The following is an 18,535-nucleotide window of genomic DNA, read 5'->3' as shown; positions in this document are numbered from 1 at the left end:
GGAGGGGAGGGGAAGGGGTGGCACTGAGAGGGGAGGGGAAGGGGTGGCACCGAAAGGGGAGGAGGAGGGGAAGGGGGGCACTGAAAGGGGAGGGGAAGGGGGAGCACCGAACGGGGAGGGCAAGGGGTGGCAGCATGAGGGGAGGAGGAAGGGTGGCAGCGTGAAAAGGGGGGGGGGGTGGGATGGCTTTACCAATTGCTGTCAATAAAACTATGCACCCGGAAACGCCCATGCAATGTCCGAATTGGGCAAATGAATACTTTCTTTAGCATTGGAACTTCTGCTGAGTTCAAATCTGGAGGTTAAATTTTGTAATTGGGGTTAGTTTAAGAAATTCTCACGGTTATTACATGGGCACAATAAAATAAAACCACGAGCGCTGGCATCTCCAGGCATTTACTGTATCAGCATTTCAATGTACCCAACGATTCATATCTATGCTGAACAGACATTCGATGAGTGAGGAAAGTGAAAAAAGACTATCATTATCAAGAAAATGTTGCAGTCTGTTCCAAGTCAAAGCATGGTTGAGCAGGCCAAAAAGCATGGCGGCTTCAGAGCCAGCGAGGTAACCCAAGAAACCCCTAAAGACCCCATATTGAGCGAGGTAACCGAGGATCATGAAGGATATAATTAAATAAGGCTGTTAATTATCTTCAAACGGGGTGTTTTAATTAACCCAAACACCCAATTTTCAATTTTCTCTCTTGCACTTCCTTGGAGTTTTCTTCATATGCATCCAAAGTGTCAGGCTGCTTGGTTTTATGGTTTTGGAGTTTTGGAGGAGATACACACACACACATACACACACACACACACACACACACACACACACACACACACACACACACACACACACACACACACACTAATATTTATTAGTGTAGATATATACACATACTAGCGGGGTGTGCTTAATTGTGTAATCATACGAACCGATCTTCACATAACCCAATTGATCTTCCCCATTGTCCTGGGTCACTCACCTGCATTTGATTTTACATTTATTTATTTTCTTTTTTTGTGTTTCATTCATTTATATTTTTATGTATGGATGCTTTCCGATGGTTCTGTGATTTTTCCTGGTGTATTGGCTTCGATGTCCATCGGCACACAAAATTACTGTTTCCCCAATGTTTCCCCAATTATAAAAATATTTATAAGATTTCAACGTTTTCAATGCACAACATGTGCCAGAATCCCTACGTAGTTTTTTACCCGGGCAGCGCTGGGTATCCCACCCAAGCCAGGTCACCCAATCAAAATTGGGTTATTAGACTTCAGTAAACCATCTAGTCCAGGAGCTAGGTGACTTTTATTCAACATGGAAGGTGCAGATGTTTAAGGGTGCCAGTGGTGTTGTGTCGGGTTGGCAGATCCCAGAAACCCAATTCTTAAGTTGCGCCAGTGGTGGGTGTGGTAGGTGGCGCCACCCAAATCCAAGATGGCTGTTTCGATAGAGGCTAAAACCAATATTGTCATACATCAAATAATACTAGGCCGATTCCAATGTTCTTAGTATGCATTCTGATAGTTTTGGGTATGCCCAATGTAATGGAGAGGGTGTCATTATCATCGAAGGTCAATGTCATGAGATAAAGGTCAATATCACAGTTTTTGGTCAATTTTATGCCTGTTTGACCTTGACCGTTTGATTCAAGGTCAAATCTGATGACATGAAATTATTCCCCATACCTTATTTCCTATTAGTGCCCAATACATACCTAAGCTCTCAGACAAGTATTTAAATAGTTATAGGCATATTAAAGTAAGCTATAAATCGATTTGGGATCGCCCCCCTTATGTCATGTGACAAATTTCTGACAAATTCAAGTGTCATGCAGAGTTGCAGCAACTCGGCAACAACAAATAAGGTAAGATTTTGAGCATTTTAAAGACTTTCAACATGAAATAATGTATAAATATAATGCATAACAGTACCAAGAACATGTATAACTAACAAAATGGAATGTTTTTATGAGGAATTAAGAAATCTAGTGCAAAAGAGATTGGAAATTTGACTATTTTTGGACTAAGGGGGGAATTCCTCCATTTCTGGGAATGGGTCCCCCCCCTCTTTTTTAAAGTCCCTGTAATGTTTTAAATATTGGTCTGAGGGCTTAGTCATGTATTAGGCACTAATAGGAAATCATGTATGGGGAAATCATTTTATGCCATCAGATTTGACCTTGAATCAAGGGGTCAAGGTCAAACAGCCAGAAACATGAGCATTTTCACAAATGGCTGGAGGTTCGCTGACTGACCCAGACATAGAAATCCTTAAGACATATACAGCTCAGATGTATGGGGCTAAGGGAAAAGTCATGTCACTGAATTGCCATCGGTATAATGTCTTTGAAAAGGCGTATCGACCAAAAGCTAGATCTCGGAATGCACGAGCAAAGCTGAAGGGAATTGATGGTAGCATGATTCCTCCCTGCGAAACAAATTTCCCAACACATAAAACGGTCATCATTTGTAGCAAAGATGTGGGCCATTGCTGATTTATCAGAATTAAATCAGCATCCATCTTCAAATGATGGCTGGGAGTTGCATGAAGAGCAGTATGAAATCATTTGGTTTGATGGTCAACAGCTTCCAGAGTCACTGGTTCCAGAGGAAGAGGATCACTCACATCAAGAAAGCTCTGATGACCTCAACGTGTCTTCATCAGATTGAAGACGGTCTATCCTCAGATGAAGACTAACTCTGATAACAACACAATACCATTCATTGAACTTAAACCAAGCCTGGCAGTATAAAAGCAGAATTTTCTCAATGTGGGTTTTATTTTAATTAGTCAATTATGCATATCCATGGTGGTGATAGATAAGATAGATCCCTAAATTTTAGAAGTGGTAGATTAGTTCTATATGTATATATGCATGGTGGTGGTAAATAGGTTAGGTAATATATAGAAACAGATTGTAGTGGGGCATTGTCATGCAAACCATAACAATTAACAATTTGTTTCTTTTCCAGAAAAATTCATGCAGGTGGTCAAAATAAATTTATTTGAAAATTAATTTTTTTTCTTCTTCTTTTTTAAGACTCACATTTTCCAATCAGAACACATTTTTGATGAGTACAAAATTATAAAAAATGCCAAGTCACGAGATCTGCACTTTGTCATGACTGAATGTAATGGTTACAAATGAACTCTATGTATATGTAAAATCTGCCATACCTATAAATCGAATTAACCTTGTTCTTAAGTAAGCTTTCCACCACAAATCCTATTCTTAAGGCCCTCGCCCACTGGCCATATCTGCCCCCGACCGGCCCACTCAAACTGCCCCAACGACCTGCCCGACCTGGGCCGACTGGGCCGACTGGCCCCAGACTGGACCGACTGCCACATCTGGCAGGTCGATGGAGGTCGGGGGCAGGTCTGGCAGGTCGGAGGCCAGTCCTCTTCCCTCTCCTTCCTCTTCCCCTCTCCTCATCCCAGCCTCTCCTCCCTCTTCCCTCCTTGCTCTTTACCCCCCTTCCTCCCCCTCCCCTCCTCCCCCTCTCCTCATCCCCTCTCCTCATCCTGGCCTCTCCTCATCCTGGCCTCTCCTCATCCTGGCCTCTCCTCATCCTGGCCTCTTCTCATCCTGGCCTCTCCTCATCCTAGCCTCTCCTCATCCTGGCCTCTACTCATCCCGGCCTCTCCTCCCCCATTTCCTCCTCCCTCTCCTCTCCCTTTCCTCCTCCCTCTCCTCTCCCTTTCCTCCTCTCCTCCAAGAGAGGGGGAGGAGAGGGCATGAGGAGAGCGTTAATGACACCCGACCTATCCAACCAACCCCACAATTTTGATCATGTTGAAAACTCGACGACCGCATCCGAGCATAGTCGACTGTCCGACCAGATGCTTGGGGGGGGCAGTTCGGGTGGGCTGGTAAGGGGCAGGTTGGGGGTCTATCGGGTCAGTGAGCGTGGACCTTAAGATTATATTTTTTCATTCAATCTGCTTATCCCTGTCAAATGACACTGGATTGGTATTTGCACTTTAGGCACTAATAGGAAATCATGTATGGGGAATCATTTCATGTCATCAGATTTGACCTTGAATCAAAGGGTCAAGGTCAAACAGGCATAAAATTGACCAAAAACTGTGATATTGACCTTTATCTCATGACATTGACCTTGGATGATAATGACACCCTCTCCATTAGATTGGGCATACCCAAAACTATCAGAATGCATACCAAGATCATTGGAGTTGGCCTAGTATTACTTGATGTATGACAATATTGGTTTTAGCCTATATCGAAACAGCCATCTTGGATTTGGGTGGCGCCACCAACCACACCCACCACTGGTGCAACTTAAGAATTGGGTTTCTGTGATCTGCCAACCCTACTCTACACTACTGGCACCCTTAAACATCTGCACCTTCCACGTTGAATAAAAGTCACCGAGCTCCTGCTCTAATCAAGAAGATTGATGTTTAAAGCTGCAGAAAAAAATTAACCTTGGAGTGCACCACAGCATTGATGGACCAAAATGGCCTCATATTGTCTTGTTTGAGGTCAGTTTCTTGATTTTCAGACGTACATACATACATACATGCATACATACACTACCGGTCAAAAGTTTGAGAACACCCCCATTTTTGCAGTTGTTACTGTAATTTAAGCAGTTTAATGTTTCAATGTACTGAGATTAAATTATACAACAAATAAACAATTACAGATAAAAAAAGAAATCATGGAATCGTTTTGTTGAACAAAATTTAATCCATATTTTTGACTCCTCGAAGTAGCCACCTTTTGCAGACATAACAGCCGAACATACTCGTGGCATTCTTTCTGCAATGGAAATCAAATATTGTTGGAAAGTTCTTCCCAACACTGTTGCAGAAATTCCCACAAATATGTTGCACTTGCTGGTTGCTTTGCTTTCACTCTTCTGTCCAGTTCATCCCCAACCAGCTCGATGGGGTTTAAGTCTGGAGACTGTGCTGGCCATTCCATGATTTGAAGCCTACCATCTTGTTCTTTCTTCGAAGGTAGTTCTGACATAACCTGGAGGTATGTTTTGGGTCTTTATCTTGCTGTAGGATGAACCCCTGACGAACTAGGCATAGACCAGAGGGTAATGCATGGTGCTGCAAAATGCTGTGGCAGCACTTTTGGTTCAGGGTTTCAGTCACTCTGTGCAAGTCGCCGACTCTAGATCCAGCAAAAGAGCCCCAGATCATCACGCTTCCTCCTCCATGTTTGACAGTTGGTGTCACACACTGAGGAACCATAATTTCGTATACCCGACGGAATACAAAAACCTTGCGTGATGAACCAAAGATTTCAAATTTAGATTCATCGGTCCATAAGACCTTCCAGTTTTCAGTAGTCCACTGGTGGTGCTTCATGGCCCAGGCAAGCCTCTTTTTCTTATTTTGCCATCTTAGCAATGGCTTTCTTACTGCCACTCGACCTGTCAAACCTGCAGCTCAAAGTCATCTCTTCACAGTTGAAACTGAGACTTCCTTACTTCGACCAGTGTTGACCAAGCTGTGTTTGACACCCCGGCCAATGAGGGTTGAGATAGCCACAAAGGGGGACTTTCCCACGACACCCCGGCCAATGAGGGTTGAGATTGCTACAAAGGGGGACTTTCCCATGACACCCCGGCCAATGAGGGTTGAGATTGCCACAAAGGGGGACTTTCCCACGACACCCTGGCTAATGAGGGTTGAGATGCCTCATGGCGATTTTCTCACCCCGGACAAGAAATGAATGAAGGAATGCCAGGCTCCGGAGCGCTTTTCTTGGGGGTCGCAGGTCTTGGTGCTGGTTGGTTCGTCTGGTCCTGGGTCATCATCGTCTCTGGTCTTCTCCTTGGTCTTGGTTCGTTGGTGCGTGGTTGGTTGGAGAGCGTGATCCCTGGTGCTTGGTGTGGCGACGAAGGTGTGGGTTCGAGTTCCCCCCCGAACCAGCTCGTCTCGACCAGACCACACAAGGCGGAAAGGTGCCCAACCGGCCCATTTCGTGTGTGTGTGTGTGTGTGTGTGTGTGTGTGTGTGTGTGTGTGTGTGTGTGTGTGTGTGTGTGTGTGTGTGTGTGTGTGTGTGTGTGTGTGTGTGTGTGTGTGTGTGTGTGTGTGTGTGTGTGTGTGTGTGTGTGTGTGTGGCGCCATTCTGTTAGGTAGAATTGTTAAGTGCTTTTCGCTCACTGTACATTGCCTGCATTTCTTTTATTCGGATAACTCTGCTCTCTGTGTCCCCCTCACTTATAAATAACCCCCAATTGTTAAATGTTCCAGTTCGTTGCCTGTCGTTTCTACCATTGACCCAACACAGTGCAGGCTTGAGAAATAGTGAGGCCGTCTGTACCGTAAGTTGTCATTGGGTCCGACGCGGGCCCGTCGCCAGGGCTCAGTATTAAGGGGGACATATGAACTGGAGGGGGGGGGCACAATTATAATATTTATTTAAATTGGCCATCTTCTGTCGATATTTCATCGACATGATCATCTCCTCCTCCTCCTCCTCCTCCAACTCCTCCCACAACATGTCTTTCGTCATCTTCTTTATTTTCGTCGGTTGCATTTTTTCCTTTTCTTAGCCATTTTCGTATATCCATCATCCACGTCTTTTTCTCCTGCTGCAAGCTCGTGCTCTCCGTGACTCGTTCCTCATGACTCGCGTCACTAATGTCACGACTCGCCAGATTTGACGGTTGAAGGTTTTATTTATTAAATGATGCATCCACCAAAAACAGGTTTTATCTGTATAATTTCAAATGTAAGCACGATTGCAAACACACATATTTTTAATTTTTTATTAGAAAATCACTTTTGTAAGATGGAGGTTGTGAAGGTCACGCGGTGCACTTCATCTTTAATTATGTAAATTTACGTCTTTTCCTTATTCATATTATCATATTATGACGATATTACATTTATACCTAACTTACAACCAAGCAGGTAACCTACTCAATAGGGCCTCCATATCGAAGATGCTGATTGGCTATTCCTTAAAACTAAATGATCCACGATACATAAAACCACCCACAACATCGACATTCGACACGAGGTCTTGGCTGCTGTCTGTCGTGTTTGCTGCTGGCCTTGGTGCTTGCGTTATTATCTTTTATCTTGTGGCCTTGGACTGTATTGTCTTGCCCATTGCTTTTGGAGATGCGCTGGGAAGCGCACACTTATCTCTTGACTGTTATTCAAAGAAGGATATTATTAAAGAACAGTTTATTCAAGAAGGCCTTATTATTCACCATGTTGAACATCTGAATAAGGGTTTTAGTTCACACAGGTGAACTCTTAAACAGCAAGGAGTTCACAGTGGGCGCTCGTCCTTAAACACTAAGTTGTTCACAGGGTGCAACAGGGCATAATTGGGTGGCGTTCAAGTGGTGGGGGCACCAGATGCGCCATGGGGGGGCATTGCACCCAAATGCCTGGTCCGACGGACTCTGGTAATTCCGCTCGGTGTCACTGGACCGAGGTCACTAGAGCGACCTGGTTCGACAGAGTCCGTTGAGGGTGTGACTTCCCTGGTAATTTGATGACTTGGGTACTTAGGTATATTGAAATTTGGCTAATGACCCTACCCCACGTCATCAGAGAATTAGCGATCACGGTCTTTAAGTGACCCGTGACCTTTCAGAGTTGTCTGAGAGTCACGACCTAAATTCCGGGGTGTTTGGTGAAGGCGACCCTACTGCTCCCCCTGGTGGTCGTTTATCGCCGCCAAACCCCGGCCCACAACAAATTGGTTGTCAGGAGTGGTGTACGAACCCCTCCATCTCCATAGAAAATTTGCAGGACACCAATTACACCAAATTGGTGATCAGGAGTGTGATTCGGCCCTCCGCCTCCATAGAGAAATTCACGGGAGTCGGATCAGGGGTGTGCGGAGCAACCCATCCCCCCCCCCCCCGTTCCCTCCAAATTGCGAGTGTTTAAATTGTTCTCAGACGCACCATGGCGGGCCAAGATGAGCTGGCTCAGGTGGGTTTAGGTGTAAGTGTAGTGGAACCCATGGTCCAGGATGACACCCCCATGCAGGAAGACCCAGAAGGGGTATTGGGAGTGGCAGTGGCGACATATGACACTCCCCCCCCCTCCGTCAAATCCCCCCTCCAGCCGATCCCGGCCGGTTCCGCACACCATCATGGCGGATCCGCTGCGCGAGTCCACTTGCCATGGGCCAGTTGATGGCAATGCTGGCAGGAATGGAAAGCCGAATGAGGGGTGATGTGCAAGAACAGAACAACAAAATGGATGCGAATGCGCAAAGGATGGACCGGAACTTGAAAGATTTGGAAAGGAAAATGGATGCGAGCGCACAAAAAATGAAGGAAGATATGCGAACACAGCGGGGTGAAATGCAGAGCATGGGGTAAGCCTGCAGTCAGGTCAGGAGGCAATGAGGGTGAGTGTGAAGGAGGTGAAAGGCAAAATGGCAGATGAGATCGGCACTGTACATGGCGGAACGACCGAACCGAGGGGGAGTGTGGAATGTGTCCGGCCCGCAATGGAGACGGGTGAGGTCGAGATGACGAGCGACGCCATGATAATTGATGGGGAGACGTGTAAAACAAGACACGAGGGGGTGCCGGAAAAAATTAAGAGACAACGGAAATGAAAACAGAGACATGGGGATTAGAAGAAGTAGAGGAGAAACTACATGAAATTATAGACAAGCACACGCAGGTAGAGATGGGAAGGGACAATGAGGTTGAGCATGGGGAATGTTTCGTGACCCGGTGCGAGCATCAGGATGGCCTCCCTCAGGAACAGGGGGAGACAGTATGCTCCATCGAAGTGGACTGCGACCAGGTGAGTCCGGTAGAGCCGTACAAGGTTAAGCGGGTGCATGATGTGAACGGTTACATGCAGAATTTGGGGGGGGTATAGATCCCAGGACCCCTTGAGTTAACAAGAATCCCCGATGTGATTGTCCCGGAGTGTGTGGTAAAGTGTATGAGTGGTGCGAGTTTGTTGAAACGTGTGAGTGACATGGCATGTGTGGAAATGGTACGTGGACCGACCCAGACAGTAGACGGGTTTATTTTGGACATCTCCCCGGCTCCGCGGAACGTTGCGTCCAAGGTCTGTTCCTCGTTTTCTGAGCGGTCTGGGCGAACGCTACTCGAGAAGCCGGCGCATGAACATCCTGCGTTTTGGTAGAGACCGTCGCGTGGACGGCTAAAATGGCGACTACGGAGTGAATTTGGAAAGCACATGGCCCCATATGAGCACATGCACGGAGGCTGACGTGCTGCACGGAGCGGGTCCTGGTGGCGTCATGGTAAGCCTCACGGGGTTCGTGTGCGAAGCGAACCACGCGAGGCGGGCCAGGTGCGAGTGACGTCATCCGCGCTGGACGAAAGCCGTGTAACGAGTGTGCAGTTCACATGGGGAACACCATGAAAGGGAGCGCTTGTTGCAATTAGCTGGGCGACGACAAGGCCCCAGGTATCATCCGACAAAAGGGACGAACGGGCGTGCTGTAAACCGCCGCCCTGGAAGTGCAAGGTTCGAGGGGCCTTGCTACGAATACACAGCCCTGGCCAGGATGTGGTAGACATCCTGCTTGGGCATAGGAGCATTAGTTAGTGGGAAGGGTTTAGCGATAGATAGACCGGCCTCATGGGGCAGGAACAGTTCCTCATAGGGCCCGAGGAACAGTTAGTGGGAGTTTAGGTTAGATTAGAAATGGATTTCGGGAGACACGGACAGACATGGACCATATAGTGTGGACGTAGCTTAGCAGTCGAGTTAAAAGGAATGTGCAGTTGAATAGGGGATGACAGGGAGCAGGAGATAGTTCGGGGGATGTAGTTGTTAGAGTGTGTTGTAAAAAAGAAAAACAAAATCGAGAAAGGAACATGATGAGTGAATATGGGTCAGCAGGCCCTGAGTGTGAGTGGAGTGAATGTGGAATGCATGGTACGAATGAATGATTGGGGGGAGGAGTGAATCCCAACAAGGGAACCCGGGGTCAGTGTAATGTTAGTTAAATTTACCAAAAGGAGGTCGTTCTGTTATTGTTGGTGTACGAAGGCACGATACCTTTTGGAGGGGTGCAAGAGTTCATTGACCGGCTGGGAGCGTGGCTGTTGAAGTGAGCGTATTGAGTAGAGGGCACCCCGGGCACTGGACTAGTTGGCCAGAGTAGGCCATGGGTCCAAGGGACCGGGATAGTGTACTGGGCATGGGTGGCCTGTTGGAAACGGGACCCGTAGCACCAAGATGCCATGTGGGCATATACGGGCGAGTCGCCAAGAAGGGCACTCCCCATGTTCATTGGGAGAAGGTAGCCCCGGAGACAGCCTCAGGGCCCGGGGGTGCCATAGTTTGGGTTTGGCAGACGGAAGTCCCTGCCAGTTGAGCCACGCTGCCCAGCCAAGAAATTGTGCAAGAGCACGAGAGAAAATTTGCGGGCAGGGCCCAAATTGAAAATGGACACCAACACAGGTGACGGGAATCGTGGTTAGAACCGATAGTTTAAAGAAACAGGCATGTTGAAAAGCCCTGGGGATAGTTTAAAATGTAATAATTGCTAGGGTAGTCAGGAAAAAATGTACCCCTTCACACCATCCACCCCTTCGCTCTCTGTAGGCCGCTGGACTCACTTTGGGAAGATTTCTGAACTCTGAGGAGGCTATTCTGAGGCTCCATTGGGCCTCGAGACAGGTCACTAGTCTTTCCCTTATTCCCCTCCAAAAAGGATCTTAGGGGATGGGAGTAGACGGACAGGCTAGGTTAGCCGGACAAAGACAGTAGGAGGGTTAGGGACAAGCAATTATAAAAGAAAGAAAAAAAAGAATAAAATAAAATGGGGCTAAATTTTGTAGTTTTCTTGTTGCAAACTAAGGGAGTGGGTATGGACAAAGACTTAGCTTAGTTATTTCGATAAGTATGTGTTTATAGTTAGACTCCCTCCTTCTGTGTAATGGGAATTTCGTGTGTGCGCTACGAGTTATGTTTTAGTTAGTTTTTTTTACAACAACTACTACTACGACATCCACTATAACAACGCCACCGTCCCGCACTCGACCTGGTCGCTATTGCCCACGTGTTTTTGGCTGAATGCCTCAGATCGAGGCTCCGCCCCAAGGCAGGGCATGGACGTTTCCTCCAGCGAATGAGCGGAGGGCGTGCATGACACGCACGCCCCAGCCAATCGGGAGGTGACCACGAGTCGTCCGACAACCCCTCGTCCAATCAGGAGGCGAGTGGCGAGGAGAAGAGACCCCTCACACCTCAGAAGAGTAGAGTGGTTGTCATGAGCAGGGTTCGGCAGCGAGGAGATCGTGGCGATTGCCGAGCGGTCTGTCATCGTGGCTGGGTGGTTGTCGACCCAGGGCTCTGCAGACGGTCGTGGTCGTGGTTGGAGCGGTCTGCCTACCTTTGGAGGCCAAGTCTGGTGACCGAGCAGCCAGCGTCGTGGGCCGTGGACTTCGGGTCGTGGATTCGGGTCGGTGTGACCGCATGATGTGGGACAGGCACCCCAGCCCGGCTCCACCGACTAAAGACCCACGGGGTTCGTTTCGTGTGTGTGTGTGTGTGTGTGTGTGTGTGTGTGTGTGTGTGTGTGTGTGTGTGTGTGTGTGTGTGTGTGTGTGTGTGTGTGTGTGTGTGTGTGTGTGTGTGTGTGTGTGTGTGTGTGGGCCCCGTCTGTAAGTAGAAATTGTGTAAGTGCTTTCCTTTGCTTGTACATTACATTTCGTTATTCATGATAACTCTGCTCTGTCTCCCTCCCCGATTATTCTTTATAAATAAACCCCTGTTAACCCTGCGTTAGTACCCTGGGATGTTTGGAAACCCCAATTTTTTTAAATGTCCCGTTTTCTATAGATGTGCGCACTAATATCCATTTTCTCCGCAGTAGCTTCACGATTCTGTGTGTTGAGTGTGCTCAAAATTTTTCACGGTCCTGTGGGAACTCTTGTGAGAGGTAGATGTCATTTCTCAGTGTGCGGAGAAAGAATACCTCAGGGTACTAACAAGGTATTGAAAAAATAAGCTTGAAATTCCTAAGGAATTCTTAGAGACAAAGAACAGATGTATTTATGACAGCATATTTGGTTTCACAGACAAAATGACACTAGTTTCATACATCCCGCAGAGTAAGAAGAAGAAAAATGTTCTTCTTGTCAGCAGCATGCACTATGATGACAAAATTGACCCAAACTCTGGAGGTAAGAATAAACCAGAAATTATCAAAAAGAAGGTTCCCTGCATGCCCAATGCCCAAACAACCCCACTCGTCACAGGGGGAAAAGAGATGTGCATTCTGTCCCAGGTCACGTGATCATAAAGTGAAAACAGTGTGTAACCAGTGTGGTAAACATGCGTGTAAAGAACACAGCAAGTTGACTGTCAGTTGCATTGAGTGCCAAAATACAATATCAGGTGATGAAAGTGAGTGATGAGGATGTTTCTGCTGTAGCTCATGAGTTTTGATAAATTTTGTTTTCTATTATTGTCTTGATGTATTTATGTACTCATGTACTATGAAATCAAATTGAAATTTCATAATATGTATAATCCTGCATGCGTTCACTAAATAAATGAGTTAAACTTCATGCTATTTTTGCTTACATGCTTTATTTATAATTTAAAAGTTGGGGTGCTCAAACGCCCCAGGGTACTAACGGCGTAAAAAAAAAAAACCATGGTACTAACGCAGGGTTAAATGTACCAGCTTGTTTTCTGTGCTTTCCTTCATTGGCCTAGCAAGGTGCGTATTGAGAATTAGTGAAGCTGTTCGTGCCGTAAATTGTTCATTTGGTCCGGCGTGGCTTTGGTAACTTCCGCTCGGTTACGCCGGATCCGAGTCGGTGATAGCGAATCGATTCGGACAAAGTCGGCCGAGGGTGTGGTTTCCCCAGTAGTTGGACGGTGTGAGTACTTGGGTAAATTGGAATTAGACAAGTGGACCCTACCTCACGCCGTCGAAATATTGGCGACCACGGTCCTCTAAGTGACCTGTGACCTCTCGGAGTTGTCCGAGAGTCACGACCTAATTCCGGGTGTTCAGTGGGAGACGACTCCACTGCTCCACCTTATGGTCGTTTATTGCCGCCGAACCCCAGCCCACAACAATATTAACATCCTTTATTTCATCAGGATTTACATCTTTAGGGTTGTTTAAAAAAATACAAATTTCTCATTGCATATTACAGATGGTCTTTTCTTTTCTTTCTAAAGCTTCATCCATAAGGTTTTTATTTTTTGATACTTTTTCTTGTTTCATTGCTTTATATATTTTTGAATATATTACCAGAAGGAGAGGAGAAACTTTTGTTAGAGATACTTTAATTGATGTTCTTCCAGGAAACTAAAAGCCCTTCCACTGAAGGAAATTGAAGAACTCATATTATTCACCATAATTGTTTTTATCCAATAGTTGTTATATTTATCCTTATTCAATTTTATGTCCTCGACATATTTCTCAGTATCTTTTACAAATGAAGAGATTGATTGAAACTTGTCTTTTGTGTCTTGATACATTGTATTTATTATGTGAAAAAAGTTGGAGGATAAAATGGTTTTAAAGGCCCAGTCACACCTTGACGTTTTAGCCAGCTTATGCCGATTTTTGGAAAATTTGTCTAAAACGCTGGTACACGTCGAATACGTTATGGATAAGTTTTGATAACATTGAGAGCACGCTGAAAAACACTGCCATACGTCGTTGTACGCTGGCTTTAAACGTTGTACTTTTCGGTTGTCCTCAAATTTTCCATGCTTGAAATTTTAAGACTTATGCCAGCGTATGACTCACACGTTCCACATAACGCTGGCCATAAGTTGTAGGCACGTCACGCGATCGTTGACACACGTCGACACACGTTACTTGTGAGTTACTCACAAGTCGAAACACATCGAGGTAATGTTTAGCGTACCCGAAACTTGTTTCTAACCTATGAGTTACGTGTTGTACTCACGTTACGCGATCGGTGACACACATCGACACACATTACTTGAAAGGTGTTCATAAGTCGAAACACATCAAGGTAATGGTTAGCGTCAGTGTTCCAGACTCCCTGGTTTTTTTTTTTTTAGTTTTTTTTTTTTTCCTTCCTTCGGTATGATGGTGATTTTGACACTTCGATTTCTAGTGCCGTTATAATATAATATAATTAATAGGCTGCCGCTCAACGATTTAAATCATAACCGCACTGTACACTGAACACCGTCATACCGAAGAAAAAAAAAACCGGGAGTCTGGAACACTGACGCCAAACATTACCTTGACGTGTTTCGACTTATGAGCACCTTACAAGTAACGTGTGTCGATGTGTGTCAACGATCGCATATCGTGCATACAACTTATTTCCATCGCATGTGGAGCGTGTGTCATACGGCAAGTACGTCGTAAAATTTTCAACATGTTTAAAATTACAAGACATACTCCACTTACTACGACGTATGATAGCGTACTTTAGCATTCTATTCATGTATACCAAACTTACCCATACCGTATTCGACGTGCGCCAGCGTTTTAGACGCATTTTTCAGAGGTCGGCATACGCTGGCAAGATCGCCAAGGTGTGACTGCGATGTTGACACTTCCATTTCTGCGGCGGTTATGATTTGAATCGTTGTGCGGCAGCCTTTTCATAACCTACGCCACGTGATCGTCGGCGATGCGTGCAGCGCTATGCCTAAGTTAGAGTATCGTTGGGCATAGGTTGTGAAGGCCGACAACAGGTTCAGCATTCGTTGGTATAAGTTATCAAGAACACAACGAAATGTTCTGTGTCCATTACTAATACGTTATGCATAAGACCAAGTCGTTATGAATACGTCCGAATCTTTAAAAAAAAACATCAAAAGTTCAACGTAAGCCAGCGTTTTACATACTTTTTAATACGTTGCCATTGCTGGCTAAAACGTCAAGGTGTGACTGGGCCTTAAGCACAGATTTACCAATAAATTAAATGGAATTTTCATCAAGAAAATTTTATTTTAAGCAAAGTTTTGTTATATAAATATGGTGAATACAACGTACTGCGATGTTTGTAATCATGAATATAAATGTTATAAAAAACACCTTCAAACCAACAAACACACATTCAATCTTTTCAGACAAATATCTCCACTTGACCAAGAAACAAAACATTGTGATAGATGTGATAATGATATTCTTTAAGAATTTTTTTTTTTATAATAAACACCTTCAATCACGCAAACACAAGAACAATGAAGAAAGGGAAGGTGCCACTATATTCTCCATTGAAATCACTGATGGGGCATTTAAAGGACATATAAAAATAAGATTATTTGGCTTTCAAGACCCTGGACCATCTTCAATCATGGAAGCTGTTAATATGGTTAAACAAAGTATTGAAACTATAATTAAAAACACATTAAGTGAAATTAAAACTTTTAAGTTTTATATGGGAGTAAAATTAAATGTGGCAAGAGAAGATGAAACTACTCCCTATATTAGGACTAACCCTCACTTTATCTCATCATTTTGTAAAATGTGATGTTTACGATGAACTCCAGTGACAAGAACAAGATGTTGATAACCATGTAGTAGGTAGTGGATTTGCTATTACAAAAATAATCTTTTTAGATATACACATCTTAAAATCAGATCCTCTTCAAGCTTCTTCTTTTTCCCCATTCATTTGAATGGGTGCCTCAGAAACCCCATTTATCCTCTACTCACGTGCAATGTCAATAGCAGTCAACATATAAACAAAGAATACGACCTAATCACATCTCTCAATTTCAATTGATAAACATCCCCTACCCCCTCCACACCCCAATCTCATCCTTTGATTATATATTCGTTTGTGAATGCAGTAATTGGTAAATAGCTGCAGTCCGTTTGTTTTAAATTTCACGAACTGCTCTCTGTCATCATTTTTACAAATTGTACACTCCATTTAATGAGATTTACTTCACTTAGAGGTTGTTGTGGTTTTTAACCTTATCTAGATGGAAAGTTATTTGGCTTCCCAAATTTTGGATTGCATGCATTTTGTTTGTTCCCATCGTGTGCTGCCTTTTTGGCTGCTGGTTGTATCATTGGTTAGGGGCGCGGCTATGCCGCTGATGCAGTGCTCTGATTACCAGTATACTGGTGCTCATTTTGCTGACCTCGGAAGGATTACAGGTTGAGTCAACCCTCTATTGTTAATTCAGTGGACAATGGAACTCTAACTCAGGACGCTAGGATCCCAAACCACCGCCGTAACTGCAAAGCAAACACCAGGCTAAATTTTGTTTGCTAAAATTAAGCTCCCCACCCCCAAAAGCATAGCGGAAGGCTCTTTACTGTTGTTTGGTTTCTTTCTACAATTGGCGCCCCCAATATATAATGGAACCACAGAGTTTATTAGACCCTCTGGACTACTAAACCACCATTTTGATTTTTTTTCCTTTCTGCACTCCCAACACTCAATTTCCAAACTGTATCAATTTCCGAGCTGCATCTCAGAGCCGGTTGGGACTTTCGTATTGAAATTTTGCATCAATATTGTGAACAGAAAGTAGGTCATGTCCTACTTTCATGTGAACAGAAAGTTGACCTAAAATGTTGAACTTGACCTAATTTTAAGGTCATGTCCTAATTGCAGGCACTTTGACATTTTTCACCATAACTCGACTCTGGTTTGTCCAATCAGAATGAAACTGCCCTCTCTAGATAGCCTTGAGCAAGCCGCATTTATGCTTTATTTACGTCATACCCCTCCAAGTTACAGGTCAAGGTCTTACACCCCTAATAATATTAAACCACCATTTAGGGTTTTCTCCATTTCTTTCTGCCAATGCACAAGGACTTTCGGAATTCAATTTTGCATCAATAATGGGAATAAAAATTATATGTGAGTGACATTTTTTGACCTTGACCTAATTAAGGTCATAACCCAATTATCGACATTTTAACATTTTTCACCAAACCTTGACTAAGGTTCTCGACCAAACCTCGACTCAAAACTAAATTGCCATCTCCAGATAGACTAGAGTAAGGTGCATTTATGCTTAATTTACATATTACGCCTCTAGGTTAAAGGTCAAGGTCAAATGGCAGTCTTAAAAAAACAATGCGTTTTTTTGTCATCGTTCAATTTTGCCAATTCGGAATCTCAAAGACCACTTGGTCTTCCAAGATGTTCTTGCATCATAATAGTATAGTTGAACTGATGTTGTGCACCTGATATTCATTTCGTTTTCTTGACCTACTTTTTTCGCGTTGTGACCTAAATAACAAAAAATACTTGTGTGATTGTAACTTAAATAATTTTCCACAGATTTTCATGAGTTTTATGAATCGACTGCAGATGGGGATACATTTTCTTAATTCACACTATTCCTAGATGTTGAAGGTCAAGGTCAATGGTGGTATGACAAAAATATGGCCATCATTGGATCATGGACTAAGGGTAAGTCGGGTGATCGCTCAGGGTAAGACTCCCTTGGTTGGGGGAGGCTTACCCTTGGTGATCGTTTTGTGATCGCAGATATCTGGTTACCTGTCATTCTTGTACGAGCATAATGGGGCCAAACCATTTCCTTCCATGTCCTTCGCATGCATTCATCGTCATTATACATCCCATTTTAATCATTGTTCGAAATTTGTATCCTATCTGTAGTACCAGCAACCTGGCTTATTGTAAAACTAAAATAGCTGCTGTAAACAAGCTTATTATTCCCCTTACATTATAAGTACCTGCAGAGATGTTACAGTTGATCTGTGCGGTACCAGGACGACAATTATTTTTATGGAGTGGGTAAGGAAAAGGTTAGCTTAGTTTTAAAATGCTCACATAAAATAAGTGATGAAACACGGCGTCCTCTCGTGGCCGATTTACGAAGGGTTTGTAAATCTGTGACTTTACAATGAGTATCCTCTGGCGGACAACCATTGTACTACATGGTTTTTAGCTTGACGTCTTGTTTTAAAGGATGAGTTTAAAGTCTGATTTGAGGAATTGATCGATCCTCAAGCTCAATAATCCACACTATGTACAAACGATGGTATTCTCCAATTCTGGTACGGAGCAGCAAATCCAAACCAGCCAGCTCGCCCGATCTTTGGCTCGAGATGCGTGAAAATGTCCGATGACTTTGAGCTGTGCTTGTATGAAGTGAATACATTTATTAGAAGACTTTCAAAGTCCAACTTAAGTTTATTTAAGCAGAGCAGGTTGCATAAATCAATTGAATCCTGCCAGATAGTCTCCTGGGTTCATTTTCCCTCTAAACAAGGAACTGGATGTCATGTGCACCAATATGCAAACTTTGGTGGGATAAGTAACTTTATAAAGTAATATAACATAAAGGCATTGTTCCTCGCTTCCTATGGGTGGGAATTGTGCCGGAGTGTTTGAAAAGATCAAGAGCGATGGTAAAATCTTTACAAATGGTGGCATTTTGAGAATCTTTTTTGCAACCATTACTATGTTTTGAGGGCCCGTAAGGGGGAGGCATGAATTGTCTCTGCTGCGTTGATGGACTTATAATTGCACTTCACACTTCACTACATGATGCACATCGATGTGGATCAGCTGCTCAAGACCTTGGAATTGGAGATCCTTGTAGCGAGTGGAACAGACTCAGG

General features: G+C 44.3%; 1 protein-coding gene across 2 annotated transcripts in view; it reads left to right on the top strand.

The window, feature by feature from the left end:
- Nucleotides 1-13,924, top strand: part of LOC147018929 (uncharacterized) — a 302,533-nt gene extending 288,609 nt beyond the window's left edge. The window contains exon 14 of one of the 2 annotated variants that reach the window (XM_085899057.1): nt 12,080-13,924. In XM_085899057.1, coding sequence (XP_085755183.1) covers nt 12,080-12,265 — 186 coding nt within the window. In that variant the 3' untranslated portion in view covers nt 12,266-13,924. The remainder of the gene's footprint in view (nt 1-12,079) is intronic. The other variant, XM_085899050.1, reaches the window with a different exon arrangement.
- The last annotated feature ends 4,611 nt before the right edge of the window (nt 13,925-18,535 follow it).

Source organism: Eptatretus burgeri, chromosome 10, assembly GCF_056783735.1.
Source record: "Eptatretus burgeri isolate ZD-2024b chromosome 10, Ebu_testis_v1, whole genome shotgun sequence".
Classification (NCBI taxonomy): Eukaryota; Metazoa; Chordata; class Myxini; order Myxiniformes; family Myxinidae; genus Eptatretus; species Eptatretus burgeri.
Note: the sequence above shows the minus strand (reverse complement) of the source record. Positions and strands in the feature narration are given on the sequence as shown.